At 39.1% G+C, this 15,507-nt stretch overlaps 1 protein-coding gene across 4 annotated transcripts in view; it reads left to right on the forward strand.

Annotated features, from left to right (window-relative positions):
* Positions 1-15,507, forward strand: part of IFT74 (intraflagellar transport 74) — an 83,201-nt gene that overhangs the window by 40,139 nt on the left and 27,555 nt on the right. For all 4 annotated transcript variants that reach the window (XM_036331294.1, XM_036331296.1, XM_036331295.1 and 1 more), the window contains 4 exons: positions 2,026-2,105; positions 8,850-8,903; positions 13,308-13,405; positions 14,283-14,409. In XM_036331294.1, the coding sequence (XP_036187187.1) occupies positions 2,026-2,105; positions 8,850-8,903; positions 13,308-13,405; positions 14,283-14,409 (359 nt within the window). The remainder of the gene's footprint in view (positions 1-2,025; positions 2,106-8,849; positions 8,904-13,307; positions 13,406-14,282; positions 14,410-15,507) is intronic.

Here is a 15,507-nt window from a genome sequence, read left to right on the forward strand (position 1 = left end):
CATGGACATATGTTTTCACCCCTTTTGGGTATACACCTAGGAGTGGGATTGATGACTCATATAGTAACTCTATATTTAATTTTTTGAGGAGTTGCAAGACAATTTTCCAGTGCAGCTGCACCATTTTACACTTCTACCAGGGTTCCAATTTCTCCATGTCTTCACACTTGTTATCTTTTTTTTTATTATAGTCATCCTAGTGGGATCTCATTATGGTTTTAACTTGCATTTTCCTAATGATTAATGATGTTGAGCTTCTTTTCTTGTATTTATTGGCCATATGTATATCTTCTTTGGAGAAATCTATGTTCAGATCCTCTGCCCATTTTCAAATTGGTTTATTTATCTTTATTTCACTGTAATGGCGTCATTTATTCTAGATACAAATTTCTTAACAGATAAATGATTTGCAAAATGTTTTTCCCAATCTGTGAAAGATCTTTTCAGTTTCTTTTTTATTTTATTTTTAACCCTCACCCGAGGACATACAAGGACATACAAAGAGAGAGGAAGGGAGAGAGAGAGGAAGGGAAAGCCAGAGATACTACAATGTGAGAGAGAAACATTGATTGACTGCCTTCTGTACATACCCCAACTGGGGATTGAACCCACAACCCTTTAGTGCACAGGACGACACTCAACCAACTGAGCCACTCTGACTAGATGTCTTTTCTAGAGAGGAAGAGAGATAGAAACATCAGTGAGAGAGAAACATCATTGATTGGCTGCCTCCTTGCGTGCCTGCTACTTGGGATTGAGCCTGAAACCTGGGCATGTCCCCTGAATTGAAATTGATTGACTTCTTGGTACCCGGGTCAAAGTTCAACCACTGAGCCATACCAGTTAGGTACCTTTTCACTTTCTTGAAGGTATCCTTTGAAGCACAAAAATTTTAAATTTTGATGTCTATTTTATTTATTTTTTCTTTTATTGCTTTTGCTTTGGTGTCATATTTAAGAAATCAGTTTCTTATCCAAAGTCACAGAGATGTATGCTTATGTTTTATTCTAAGAGTTTTATAATTTTTGTATATGATTGTAGGGTAGGAGTCCAATTTTATTCTTTGATTGTACATATCCAGTTGTTCCTGCACCAGTTATTGAAATATTCTTTTTTGACAAATATCTATATATATAAAAGCCTAAGTGACTGACCGACCGGTAGCTATGATGCACCCTGACCACCAGGGGGCAGACGCTCAACGCAGAAGCTGCTGAGCTGCGGTGACTTGACAGCTGCGGTTCTCAGGCGATGCACCGGGAACCAGAGGGGAGGGAGCCAAATTCTGGGGTGCATCACCCAAGAACTGCCCCCGGGATCCCCTCAGGGGTTGTTGGAGAGCCAGTTTCGGCCCAATCCCCGCATGCCAGGCCAGGCTGAGGGACCCCAGCAGTGCACGAATCCATGCACTGGGCCTCTAGATATTTAATATTCTTTTCCCATTTAATTGTCTTGCATCTTTGTAAAAAATCAGTTATATATAGATGCAAGATCTGGACTCATAGTTCCATCTCACTGATAGAGTTAGAGGGAGTGAAGATCAAGTCACAAATATTCCAGAACCATAGCTATGATTACTGTATACTAAGTACAGCTGCTTTTGCTAGAATTTTAACCCATATGATCTATCAGTGCAAATTTTCTCCTATTTTTTAATGTTTGAGATTAATTTTCCAATTAGTTCAGGAGATACAAACCTACCAAAAACAAGTTACTAAAGATTTTTCACTTCCTTAATGTTTTAAGTCATGCTCAAAACAATGTGGGCAAGCATCAGCTTTTGGAATCGGGCACCCTAACAGTTGCAGAATATACTTTCAGTTCAAATGTGAATCATGAAAAAAGATCTAGAAAAAAAGCATTTCTCTCTAAATTTGTAGTATTATCCTGAGAATAGGGCACATTATTTCTAGATATTGTTTATGCAGCTTAGAAAAGAAACGATTTCCTAACATCATCATTAAATGTTTTCACTGAATTACCTATATTAACTGTCACAAATTCATTAAATAATATTTTCAATAGGTTAACAGATATAAAAGAAAAAATCAATCAATTTCATGAAGAAATTAGACAACTTGACATGGATTTAGAAGAACATCAAGGTAATTTTTCTGGCATTTTTATAATGTATATTAACAGCTATATGGCAGTATTGATACAGTGTTAATTTGGGCCTTGGGGACTGTTTATACGGGATTTATTATTTAATTATGGCATCACTAACTTTATAAAAATACTAAAGGATAATACTAAATATTATAGTTAATATTATTTAAGCCAACTCAAAACTTGAAATAACTTAAAATGATTATAGAATGATAAGAATTTATTTTCCTTGGCAAAGCAGTTAAAAAAATGAAGTAAAATGGTTTCATGTTGTTACAGATTTTAAAGTTATACATTCTCAATATAGTGAATTATTAATTAACTGGGTTAACTGATAGAGTTGGGAGGAGTGAAAATGAAGTCACAAATAATCCAGAAAGAAAGACTTGTTTAGGGGACCCAATAATGACGTAGCAAGTCCTGGAATTTTTGATTCTCTTCCAACTTTTTCTAGTAGTGGGATTTGAAGAGCCAAGACAGAAACCAGAGCACTTGGGGAAGCCTGGGGTCTGAACAAGTCGAAATGCTGTGGTGGGGACTTGGGAGCTGCAGTGTGGTTAGGGGAGGAGGTTGGGTACTATAGTTTCTTAACCAGCTTCTCTGTAGTAAGGGAGAGGAAGGTGGGTTTCTCATGGCACTGTCATCATAGATTAATTGCAAACCAGTTAGTATGCTCTTGGATTATCAAGAATTGACTATATTTTTATGAGTTAGGTATTATATTATAAACTGTGCATATATATGTATAGCTATTATGGCTAAAGAAATATTACTAGCAAGGAAAAAGGGTATTCTATCTCTAAAATTTTTTACTTCAATTTTAAATTCAGTGTACTCATTTATTTATACTTTTTTTGATTTATAAATAATAGAACTAGCTACTATTGATTGATTACTTGCCTGACCTTTACAAGAACCCTTTGAAGCCTTGTCACCCCTTTTATACTTATTGAAGCTCAGAGAAGTTACTCAAATTCCCACAGCTAGTAAGGGGTAAAGTCTATATTTTAATCAAGTTCTCCTTGACCGGAAAGTTTTCATTGTATTGCCCAAACAAAATTCTGGATTTCTGATATGAAGTTCTGCATTTGTGAAACAAAAATACTCTTATGAAATATTTACATATATCTGAAACTAATATAATGTTATATGTGAACTAAGTGAAATATTTAATAGAATGTTACTTATGTTCACAATTTTTATTGCTTTTGCAAATTTATTTCCGAAAAAGTTGTACCATTTTATACAATCAACAACAGTATGTGAAAGTGCTTCCTTACCAATTCTAGTTGTTATAAATTGCTTACTTTTTGTCAGTCAAGATAATATACACTTTTCTGACAATTCCCTGTTCTCAAAGGCCTGAATTTGTGGTACTGCCATGATCCACAAGGTGGGGCTAATTTTCTGAATATCTACATACACAGGCAAGGTTTGATGAATAGTTAATACAATATAGTCACATACATTCCCAAGAAGGATTTTTGGGAGTTTTTACTTACTACAAATTATTCCTTCATTTTTAAAGTACAGTATCTTCCCAAAGATTGATTAAATTGTAAAATTGACTACCATGTGATTCTTAATACAACATATCACAAATATCTAAATATCTAACTGCTACAATGTGATAAGTATGTATCAGAATAGAAGTGTACATGAAATGCTATAGGATCATTCAGTTACTCTCCTAAACTCTGAGTGAACTCATTTGCAGTTTATTCCATAATTTCTATGTTTCTTTCAAGAGTTATAAAAATATAAAACATAACACTTAGAATATTTCTTTATGCTCAGAGTTTTAAGACCCAGGTTAGAAGCTTTGGTTCTTTGGTTATTTTAGGTAAAATGCAATTTATTAAAACAGAATAACTTTATTGTAGAGCACAGGTTCTGCAACCAGAATGCCAAATCTGGACTGCGCTATTTTACTGGCTGATTTTGGAATTGCTACTTGACCTTTACATATCTTAGTTTCCTCGTCTTTACAATTGAGATAATAACAGTAGCTAAATCACTCCTAGGGTTGCTGTGAGAATTAGATGAATGGAGAGTGTGTGTGCGTGTGAGACTCAGAATAACTTTCCTGGTGATTTTCCCAAAACATGTTTTGGAAAGTATTTTCCCGTTAACAAAGTTTTCCCCAGGATATACAAAATGATCTAATTTCAGTGTGGTTTATCTTCTGGTATCTGAGATTTCAAATGGCATATATTCATTGCTATTCTAGTTTCTAAATATACATTTCATGAAGAAAAATGGATCATTGCTTATTGTCTAAGTTGGAGATTAGTTAAACTATGCTTTATGTCTTTTATTAGAATGGTGCTATTATCTCCAGACCAAATATAACAGCACCATCTGAAACTTATTAGAAATAAAAATGATTGATCTCTACCCCAGGCCTACTAAATGTGAAACCCTAGGGACAGGGCTTAGAAATTTGTGTTTCAACAAAACCTTCCTATGGTTCTAATGCAGGCTGAAGTTTGATAATCACTGCTTTAGGCAGTAACTAAAACGTTATGCTGTGTTTAGTACATGCCAAGGACTCCTCATTATGCCACCAGATATTATTGACATTACTCTGTTGAAACTACTTCTACATAGTCCTTTTTTTTTCTTTAAAATTTTGATGGTTTTAGCAGTAATTGAACTTTTACATACTTAGATAATTGCACATTTTTAAAGTGGTTCCAGTGTGTAGAAATAGAATTATCAGATCTTGTCTGTTTAAGCTGTAAAGAAAATGTCCTGATTAAATTTAAAACATTTGTAGAGAATGTATGATTAGTCAGTTGGGTTAAACCTAAAGGCAAAAGTTACTTTAAAATAATAAATTTACATGTACTAATTTTAACATACCAGTTTAATAGGAGTTGATAAGCTAGTTTAGTATATACTGCTTTAATGATGTGCCAAAAGTTGGTGAGAGAGACCAGGTAAAAAGGTGGAATTTCATACGACCTCACAACTAATTAAAATTGAAGTAGAAGTGGAGGAGGAGGAAGTGTCCTGGCTTTAATCACCCATCTAGTTGCCATATTATTTTATACATAATTTATATTGTATTTTAATTTTTTATTTTTGAACACCTAATAAATTATACACCCTTCTAGCATAGACTGGTAGCTACCTTGTTTATTTTGGTATCTGTAGCACCTGTTACAGTGTCTGGCACTAGTAGGTACTCAGTAAATTTGGAATATATTATGTGCAACCATGATCACATCGAGTGCTCAGAACTTGAGGATAGCTCTGAAATGACCCTGTGTCCTTTTCCTCTTCTTTGGTTTCCTTGTTCTTGGTTTTACTACATTAGACCCTTTGCTTGCCTGCTTTCCACCTCTAGTAGGATATACTGATCAGCTTCCTGTATCTATGATCTTGTGTCCTCTCCTGTGATTGCAAATCTAAGGACACATTTGGTAACTCCCCTACCTTAGGACTGCCCATATGAGCCCCTCACACATTAATCCTCCAACTGAGAAATCATAAAATAGTGAAGTTCACTAGTGCCCTGAACTCTTTTCTTAACAACAATGATATGGAAGGAGGTTTTCTGAAGCTTGGGAATCTGCTAAGACGTACGGGAGCTCTATCCTATCTCACCCGGCTGGCAGCTGTATAGCTGGAGATGCTGAGCAGATGTGTCTTTCAGCTCAATTTGATGGTGACTAAGAGCATGGATTTGAGGGGAGCATAAGGGAGGAATTCCCTTGACTTTGATGATAAGCATATGGTGAAGGACTTCCAAATGTATTAGGGAATACAGAGGGGTGCAGACTGTGAGTTTAATTATGGCTATACTAGTATTGGGATGTCCTGAAAGATACCTAGATGAATATACCTAGAAAACAATTGGATAAAACAATCTGAAAATTAGGGGAAAAGCCACAGTTGAGAGTTCTTAAACCTCAGGAAAATTAGGGGAAAAGCCACAGTTGAGAGTTCTTAAACCTCAGGAATCGGTGGGATTTCCTTGGGTGTAATGTAACATTACAAGTCAGTTAATAGCAGAACTCAAAATGCAAATGAAGAAAAAAGAGAACACCATGAAGGGAAGACAGAGAAGGAATTATCTAAGCGTAAGAAAACCCAGAAAAGTGGCCCCAACAAAACAGATAAGGGAAAAAATTGGATGGATCAATAGTGTCAATTATTGCAGAATAAGATAAGAGTTGAAAACTGCTCCTTGCATTTGATAATTAAAGAATAATATGATGTTATTGAGAACAGTTTCATTGGAATGGCAGGAGGCGACGCTTCATTATGATGGCTTGAGATCTTATAGCAACATGAGGAACTGGAAACGTGTAGGAGATTCTCTTAACTTTAGAAGAGGAAAGATATGATGAGTTAAATTCCTGTAAAGCCTAGGGTGCAGGCCTCCTCCTAATCCCTTAATGCCTGACTCATCTCTCAAGAGTGCAGCTTCTCAGACAGCCGCAATAAGGAACCAGCACTCAGAAACCTAGGCCATGACAGGTTCAGCAGATACTAACTTTTCTGCTACTTCTCAGCTGTTTTATAACATTTACATGCACATCACCCTCCTTGGAGGGTATTTATTCCAGATTATATGTGCTACACACGCCACTTCTCTCTGTTTCCCACTCAAAATGCATTGCCATGAGGTAAATGAATGATGACATTTTTATAGGTCTAATCTTAATTCATCTTTAAAAAACGTAATCATTTACAAAGGTTGTCATTGGTAACAAATGTTCTCTTTTCCTTCCTCTCACAGCTAGTCATGCTCTGAGACCATTGCTGATCTTTTGAACTGAGTAGTAGTTCAGTAAAGTCATTCATGCATTCGAAGCCTTAACCTGAGTGAACCCAGTGTTCTCTGTAGGTCCTGGCCTCCCCTAGCTAGGAATTCATGACCACTGGGTATGCACTGTCCTTAGACAGTACTGTTTGGGGGGCCTTGACAAGATTTTTTGTGTATCAGAATGAGCCTGGGTAAAATATTTTCTGACCAGAAAGAAAAAAAGCTGTTCACTGACCCAGGTCTCTGGCTGCCTTCAGTTTTGTGTACTTTTAACTCACTTCCCACCAAGCAAGTCTGTGTCCAAGTGGAAATCCTGCCTCCATGAAATTAGCAGCTCTACCCAATTATGTTCCTCTGCTCCCTCCCTTCGTTGCTCCTGTAGCCAGTACTGAGAGGAACTGTATGTGCTATAGGAAGTTAGGTGGAGCACCGCTAACCTGGGATTTAGTCTCTGAGTCTCTCGGCTCCTCCATTTTCTTTGAAGTCTTCTTCCTAAAGTCCTTCTAGATGCTGGCTTCCTATCAGGAACCCCTATAGCCTTTTATCCCCTCCATCTTTGCTTGGCATCATCCTAATAAGCTTCCTTAGTCTCTCCAGAATGAAGCAAACACAGATGTATTCTGCTTACTCTCCCCGGGCCCTGGGGACACAGGGCTGCAGCTGTCTCACTAGCCCAAGAAAAGACCATGTGCCTCCAGCTCAGTTTTGGTTACACTGGAAATCCTGTTGGTATAAAGTAATTATAATCCATCTCTGCTGATGAGCCTTTTCTGCAGCCTGTGTCAGATTTCATCCAGCTGTCTGGTCCTCAGATTTTTGCCCTTTTGAACATGTCTCTTACATATATTAAATGATACATGTCCAAAACTGCTATAAGCAACTTCTTCAACATGCTGCTTCTCCTTTTAATTAATAATGCCACCACGTCCTGTAGTTACTCAAGGAGAAACCTGGGAGTCATATTTGACTCCTCCCTGTTTAACCCTCACCAAAATCCTTTGTCTGGCTCTTAAATGTCTCAAACAAATACTTACCACCTTACATCCTAATTTGCCACCACTCTACTCCAAGCAACCTTCATCTGTCACCCACATTACTGTAACACGCTCCTAACTAGTCTTATAACCTCCATCTCACTTCTATTCTCCAGATCAGAATTTTTTTTTTAGAAATGCAAACAGACCATTTTATTCCCCTGCTTAAAATTCTTCGGTAATTTTACCATTGTTCTTAGAAGGAAGTCCAAACTTTTATAATATGTGTCTTATAAGATTTCTCATAGCCTGCCTCATGTTTGTGCCACTTTTCACTTACCTTCTCTGCCTGAGCCATATTACCCTTTCAGTGTCATAGCCATCCTTACCTTCATATTTCTGTACTTGTAATGCTTTCACTTTGAAATTAATCTTCTGTTCTTTGACCAGGTAACTCTTACTCATTTATTCTTTATAATGCAGCCTAATTACTACTTCTTTAGAGAAAATTTCCCTGAGCTCCTCAACTAAATTAGTTGTCCTTGTTGTATGCTTCTATAATACCCTTTATTTTTCATACCATAGCACTTAGTACATTTTAATTACTTGTTAAATACCTAGACTTTAAGCTCTGTCAAGGAGGTAGCCCACTATCTTGCTTGCCGATGTGAGCTATTCAAAGGTGGAATGAACTTTCGTTGGAGCTTATGTTTCCGTTACCAGGAGTGTACATGTGTAGGCTGAATAGCTCAAAGTTGGGACTGAAATAGAGAACCGGTGGAAAGCCTTTAAGTCCTTTCCAAATAGTTAAACATACAAATATAATGGTTTTAAAAGATTCTGTAAGTCAGTGTATAAGAATTACACCTAATTGAAAGTACTGAATATTCAATGAATAATCACATATGGAGTACCTAAGAGATGATTCTAATTTAGAATATTGTATCTGGAATTTTTGAAATTAATATTATATTTTGTATCTCTCATAGGTGAAATGAATCAGAAGTACAAGGAACTAAAAAAAAGGGAGGAAAGTATGGATGGTAAGTGGTAGTCTTATAGATATGAAAATATTATATTTTCAGGTAACTGTTCACTTAAACCAAATCAGAGATCTCATTTGGGAAGAAATAATGGCTAATAAATGCAGAAGTGTGGACATTCAAAGTATTTGCCTTGAAGAATTATATAAATATCTAGCATATGGGATAGGTAGAGAATTCTAAGAAAGTTTGTATGTGTTTAAGTGTATGTATTAATGTATGTTAGGGACAGATTTTAAATCTAGTATTTATTTATAGTCTATACTAGGGGCCCAGTGCACGAATTCATGCACCTTGAAAGGAACTCTGGGCTGCGAGGCTGCAGTGGGCAAAGGGGCAGGTCTTGGCCCATACTCCATGCCTCTGCCCAGCCCCTCCTGCTATGCCCCCTGGTGCCCTGTCTGCTGGCAGCCCTGCTTCCACTGTCTCTGCTCCCACGCGCTGACGGTGCCAGCCCTGCTCGCATCAGCTGATGGCGTGGAGCGACTGGGGCTGGCTCCAGTAGTGGGTGGGAGCAGGGCTGACACTGTCAGCAGGTGGGAGTGGCGGCTGCTGCCTCGATCGCCCCTCAGAAGCCCTCAGGGGTGATCAACGCCAGCAGTGGGTGCGAGCGGCGGCTCTGGCACCGGCTGCGGGTGCGAGTGGGGCAGGTGCCAGCAGTGGGTGCGAGTGGTGGCTCTGGCGCTGGCAGCAGATGTGAGCCCTGGGCAGGACTGTGGCACATGGGAGCAAAGAACTTCCAGTAACCTCCAGAGGCTCACCCCAATAACAGCGACCGGCACCCTGCCTTGGTTTGGTGCCCCTGCTCACCTGCTCCATCCCGTCGCAGCCGACACCCGCCATGTACCACATGTGTCCCTGGTGGTTAGTGCATGTCATAGCTACCGGTTGTTTGTTTGTTCCACCGTTCGGTCTATTTGCATATTATATATAGACTAGAGGCCCGGTGCACAAGAATTTGTGCACTCGGAGGGGAGAGGGGTCCCTCAGCTCGGCCTGTGCCCTCTCGCAGTCTGGGACCCCTCGGGAGATAACGACCTGCTGGCTTAGGCCTGCTCCCGGGTGGCAGAGGGCAGGCCCAATCCCTAGGTGCAACCCCTGGTTGGGCTCAGAGCAGGGCCGATTGGGGAGTTGGGGCGCCGCCCCCTGTCATACACAGAGCAGGGCGATCGGGAGGTTGTGATTCCACCCTCAGTCACACTCAGAGTAGGGCCGATTGGGGGGTTGGGGCACCATCCCCTGTCACACTCAAGGCAGGGTCGATGGGGAGGTTGCGGCGCCACCCCCTGTCACGCACAGAGCAGGGCCCATCAGGGGGGTTGGGGCTCTGTACCCTGTCACGCACAGAGCAGGGCCAATCAGGGGGTTGGGGCGCCGCCCTCTATCACCCACAGAGCAGGGCTGATCAGGGGGTTGGGGTGCCGCCACTCTCACACTCAGGGCAGGGCCGATGGGGAGGTTATGACTCTACCCCGTCCCACACAGAGCAGGGTCCGTGGGGGGGGGGGGGGTGGGGGCGCCGCACCCTGTCACAAACAGAGCCGCAGGGCGATCAGGGGGTTTGGGCGCTGCCCCCTGTCACGCTGATCCTGGTGCCGGGAGGCCTCGCGGCTCCGCTGATCCTGGTGCTGGGAGGCATATTACTCTTTTACTATATAGGGAAGAAGACTGGTGCATGGGTGGGTGCCGGCTGGTTTGCCCTGAAGGGTGTCCTGGATCAGGGTGGGGGTCTCCACTGGGGTGCCTGGCCAGCCCTGGTGAGGGGATGATGGCTGTTTGCAGCTGGTCACACATCCTTCAGGGTGGGGGTCCCCACTGGGGTGCCTGGCCAGCCTGGGTGAGGGGATGATGGCTGTTTTCAGCTGGTCACACACCCTTCAGGGTGGGGGTCCCCACTGGGCTGCATGGCCAGTCTGGGTGAGGAGCTGAGGGCTGTTTTCAGGCTGGGGGTGACTGAAGCTTCCAACCGCTCCTTTTTTTCTTTTTTTTCTTTTTTATTCTGGGCCAGCTTTAGCTTTGAGGCTTGGCTCCAGCTCTTAGGCCTCCGCTGCTGAAAGTAGGTTTCTGGCCTTTGCTTACAATGTTGCGATCCTGCTGGCTGAAGCCCAGCAGGTTTCTGGGGTTTTGTTTAGCTCCTATGTTTGTTACATAGTTGCTTGTAGCTCAGAGGCCTGCAGCGGCAGGCAGGGAACGTTGGAGTCCTCCATCACTGAAGCAAGCAAGCCTCATGTTAGTTTCAAGCTGCCTGGCTGCTGGCCACCATCTTGACTGGCAGTTAATTTGCATATTGCCCTGATTAGCCAATGGGAACGGTAGTGGTCGTATGCCAATTACCATGTTTCTCTTTTATTAGATAGGATAATCTATAGACCACTTACTGCTTGAATATTGAATATTCTCTTTTATATGCTTCACTATGTTCACTTTTAATAACTTCACCTTTTTTAGCTTTTGTAATATTTATTTAATGTTACTTAGTTCTATCACATTTAATAGTCTTTAGTTGTAGCCTCTCTTTAAAAAAAATCTTAACTTTGTAGATTGATTTTCACTTAAACTAATATTGTGCATTTAAAAAGTTTCAAAATTGATATAAATTATCTATTCCTGGTTTTATTCTTAAAGTGTCATTTTGCTAGACCTATAAAATATGAACTTTTATAGGCCTGATGTCAATAGTTACCTTTAAAGAAGCATGCTATAAAGCACTAATTGCCAACTTTGATTTAACAATATCCCAAGATTTCCTTAAAATATTAGCAAGTATCAAAATTAATTCATTGGTTTTTTTTTATTGTTTAAAGTATTAAATATGTCTCCTTTTTCCTCAATTGACCCCTCCCACCCCTGGCCACTCCCACCCCCCAGGACAAGCCCCTACCATCCCAGTGTCCATGTCCATTGGTTATGCTAATATGCATGCATACAAGTCCTTTGGTTGATCTCTTACCCCCCCCCCCCCCCCCCCCCCCCCCCTCACTGCCTTCTCTCTGAGGTTGGATGGTCTGTTCAGTGTTTCTTTGTCTCTGGATCTATTTTTATTCATCAGTATATGTTGTTCATTATATCCTACATATGAGTGAGATCATGTGATATTTACCTTTCTCTGAGTTACTTATTTTGCTTAGCATAATGCTCTCCAGGTCCATCTATGCTGTTGCAAATGGTAAAAGTTTCTTCTTTTTTATAGCAGCGTAGTAGTATTCGATTGCGTAGGTGTATCATAGTTTTTTAATCCACTCATCTGCTGATGGGCACTTAGGCTGTTTCCAAATCTTAGCTATTGTAAATTGTGCTGCTATGAACATAGGGGTGCATATATCCTTTCTGATTGGTGTTTCTAGTTTCTTGGGATATATTCCTAGAAGTGGGATCACTAGGTCAAATGGGAGTTTCATTTTTAATATTTTGAGGAAACTCCATACTGTTCTCCACAGTGGCTGCACCAGTCTGCATTCCCACCAGCAGTGCACCAGGGTTCCTTTTTCTCTGCATCCTCTCCAGCACTTGTTTGTTGTTTTGTTGATGATTGCCATTCTGACAGGTGTGAGATGGTACCTCATTGTTGTTTTGATTTGCATCTCTCAGATGATTAGTGACTTTGAGCATGTCTTCATATGACCCTCGGCTTTCTGAATGTCCTCTTTCGAAAAGATTCTATTAGGTCCTTTGCCCATTTTTTGATTGGGTTGTTATCTTCCTTTTGTTAAGTTGTGTGAGTTCCCCGTAAATTTTGGAGATTACACCCTTATCTGAGATAGCATTGGCAAATATGTTCTCCCATGCAGTGGGCTTTCTTGTTTTGTTGATGGTTAATTCATTGTTTTATGTTAGCAGTAAAATTGTTTTTAACTATACGTTTTTATTTTTAGAAGATCTGTAGAAATACTTTAAGAAAGTAAATAAGAGCAAATTGTGTACTGGTTCTCAGACAAGAAGAAAGATGAGTTCTTAGAATATTTATAATCTGAACAAATTATTAGACTTATTTACTTGAGATGAATGCAGCATTATAAGTAATATACTGACTTTCAGATAATATAGCAATTATTAATATTTTCAGAAGTAAAATTAGTGGCTAATTATAAATGTTAATAATTGTAGATGTATCAAGGAGATCCTATGTAAACACAGGTTTTTTCCTGATTTTTTTTAAATCAACTGTTACTTCTGGGTCTATATAAATTTTTAGTTTACTTGTATCTTATAAGGTTATAATAATTAAGCTTTAAAAGTTTGAATGTAGAGATGTTCTTATTATGTAATTACCCTTGGGTTAATAAAATATTAAACACTGATAGTTTAAAATTTGCTTGAATTTCTACTCTTAAGACCCACAAATCAGAGTTTATATAGTGTGAACTATAGCAAGAGTAGCCTCTCATCATATTTCTCAATTGGCAGCTTTTATCGAGGCTTTTGAGGGAAATAAGAATCAGGAACTGGAACGGAAGGCACAGATAGAAGCCGACATTGTTGCACTTTTGGAGCACAGTAGTCGGGTAAGTACCTTGTATCTGTCCTGGTGTCCTTATTTTTACTGTGATTACCTCTTTCAATCCACTCAAAAAATGCATGGTTCATTATTACATTTGTTCACTTAAACTGTTTCTTTAAAATTCTCTTGCTTGTTATGTTATTTTCCTTAAGCTATTAATTTTTGTCTTTCTAGCAAAATTCAGTGAATTAGTTGGATTATGGGGAGAAGCATGACATGTATATCGATATTACATATATATATTACATATATATTACATATATGTTACATATATATATATATGATGTCAATATTCAGCAGTAAGTGAGGAACTAATTCAGAGTAATTATTAAGAATTTCTTCCATTGTTAATTTATCTGAACTTTTAGAAGTAGCATTTGTACAGATAAATTTCAAAATCCAGATATATAATATTGGAAAATGTTAATATATGTTTTTTAAATATATTTTTACCCTGTAATATATATTATAAACAGGAAGGTATGAGATATCTAATGAGTATCTTGATTCACTAAAACATGTTTATTGAGCAGCCACTGGTGTTTGGTACCAAGAGAGGAGAAATACATGTTTCTTTTCAATATTCTTAGTGTTTTAAGACTCGAATCAGTTCCTAAAATAGTGTTGTTGAATTTTTTTGTGTGCAATTAAACAAAGCAAATCATTTTTAAAATTCTGAATTTTAATTTAGCCTGTCCTTATAGAGAAAACCTGATTTGCATCTCACTCTGTTCTTCTATGAAATATATGTAATAAATGATGTATTTCAAAAAAGAACACCCATTCAAAACATCCAATCCTTTAGCAGTATTTTCTATGGGTTTTATTGAAGAGTTAAATCTGTGGATTTTTTAATAATTTTTATTTCTCTTCAAACACAGAATATAAATCGTATGAAACAGATATCCTCTATCACGAATCAAGAGCTGAAGATAATGCAGGATGATCTCAATTTTAAATCTACTGAAATGCAGAAATCACAAAGTACAGCTAGGAATTTGACTTCAGGTGAGAAAACAACCTAGATTTTAAAAATCTCTGTTTTGTAAGAAATTACAAAAATCTAATGTTATTCTCTTTGATTTTATTTTAAAGACTGAGGACATAATTTATGAATGCTTATTGCTTCAAATCATTTATAGTCTCAGAATTTTATGACTTTTCACAGCAACTTAATGGTATTTCATTGGATAGTCTCATTCATTTAACATTTATTAAAATCTCTCTCTATGCCTGTGCTATAACTTGGTTATTCTCAGATTTTTTAAAAAATCCACTCAGTTTCCCCAAGGAACTTTCAACCTGGTGGAATGAAAGTAAACAATCTATAATAATAAAAGCATAATATGCTAATTAGGCCGGACATCCTTCCAGATGACCTTCTGAATGAAGCTGGGGCTGCGAGGGAAGCCCGGGTCCTGGGTGCCTCCTGGCGGCTGGAGGGAAGCCTGGGTCCTGGGTGCCAGAGGGAAGCCGGTGCCAGCAGTCGGGGGAAGGAAGGCCTACTCTTGCACGAATTTCATGCATAAGGCCGCTAGTCCTATATAATAAAATCCTGATATGCAAATTGTATATTGCAATTTGACCAGAAGTTCGACCAGAGGGCAGGGCCGACGGCGGCAGGTAGCCAGGGAAGGGAGATCCTCCCCCGACCCCAGCCAGCAGCAGCAGCTGCAGGTGGCAGGCGGCCGGGGGAAGGGAGGTGCTCTGGCCAGCAGCTGGCAGCCGCTAGGGACCCTACCCATGTACAAATTTTGTGCTCTGGCCTCTAGTTAAAATATAATGAAGTAATACTATGATAGGAGCATAGGAGCAATGGAAGTACTTACATAGGACTCATGTTCACCCCAGTCTTGGGTAGTTAGGAGAAGTATCCTAGAGGAGGTAATGTTAATTATAATTAGTTTCAGCCATGATGATTCATCTGAGAATAGAGCAGCACTGTCCAACAGAAATGTAATGCCAGCCACATACATAATTTTAAGTTTCCTAGAAGCCATGTTAAAAAAGTAAGAGACAGATGAATTTGAATAATATATTTCATTTAACCCAGTGTGTCCAAAATAAGATCATTTTAACATTTAATCCTATCTAATAAAGACAGAA

This window comes from Myotis myotis, unplaced genomic scaffold (genome assembly GCF_014108235.1).
Source record: "Myotis myotis isolate mMyoMyo1 unplaced genomic scaffold, mMyoMyo1.p scaffold_m19_p_12, whole genome shotgun sequence".
NCBI lineage: Eukaryota > Metazoa > Chordata > Mammalia > Chiroptera > Vespertilionidae > Myotis > Myotis myotis.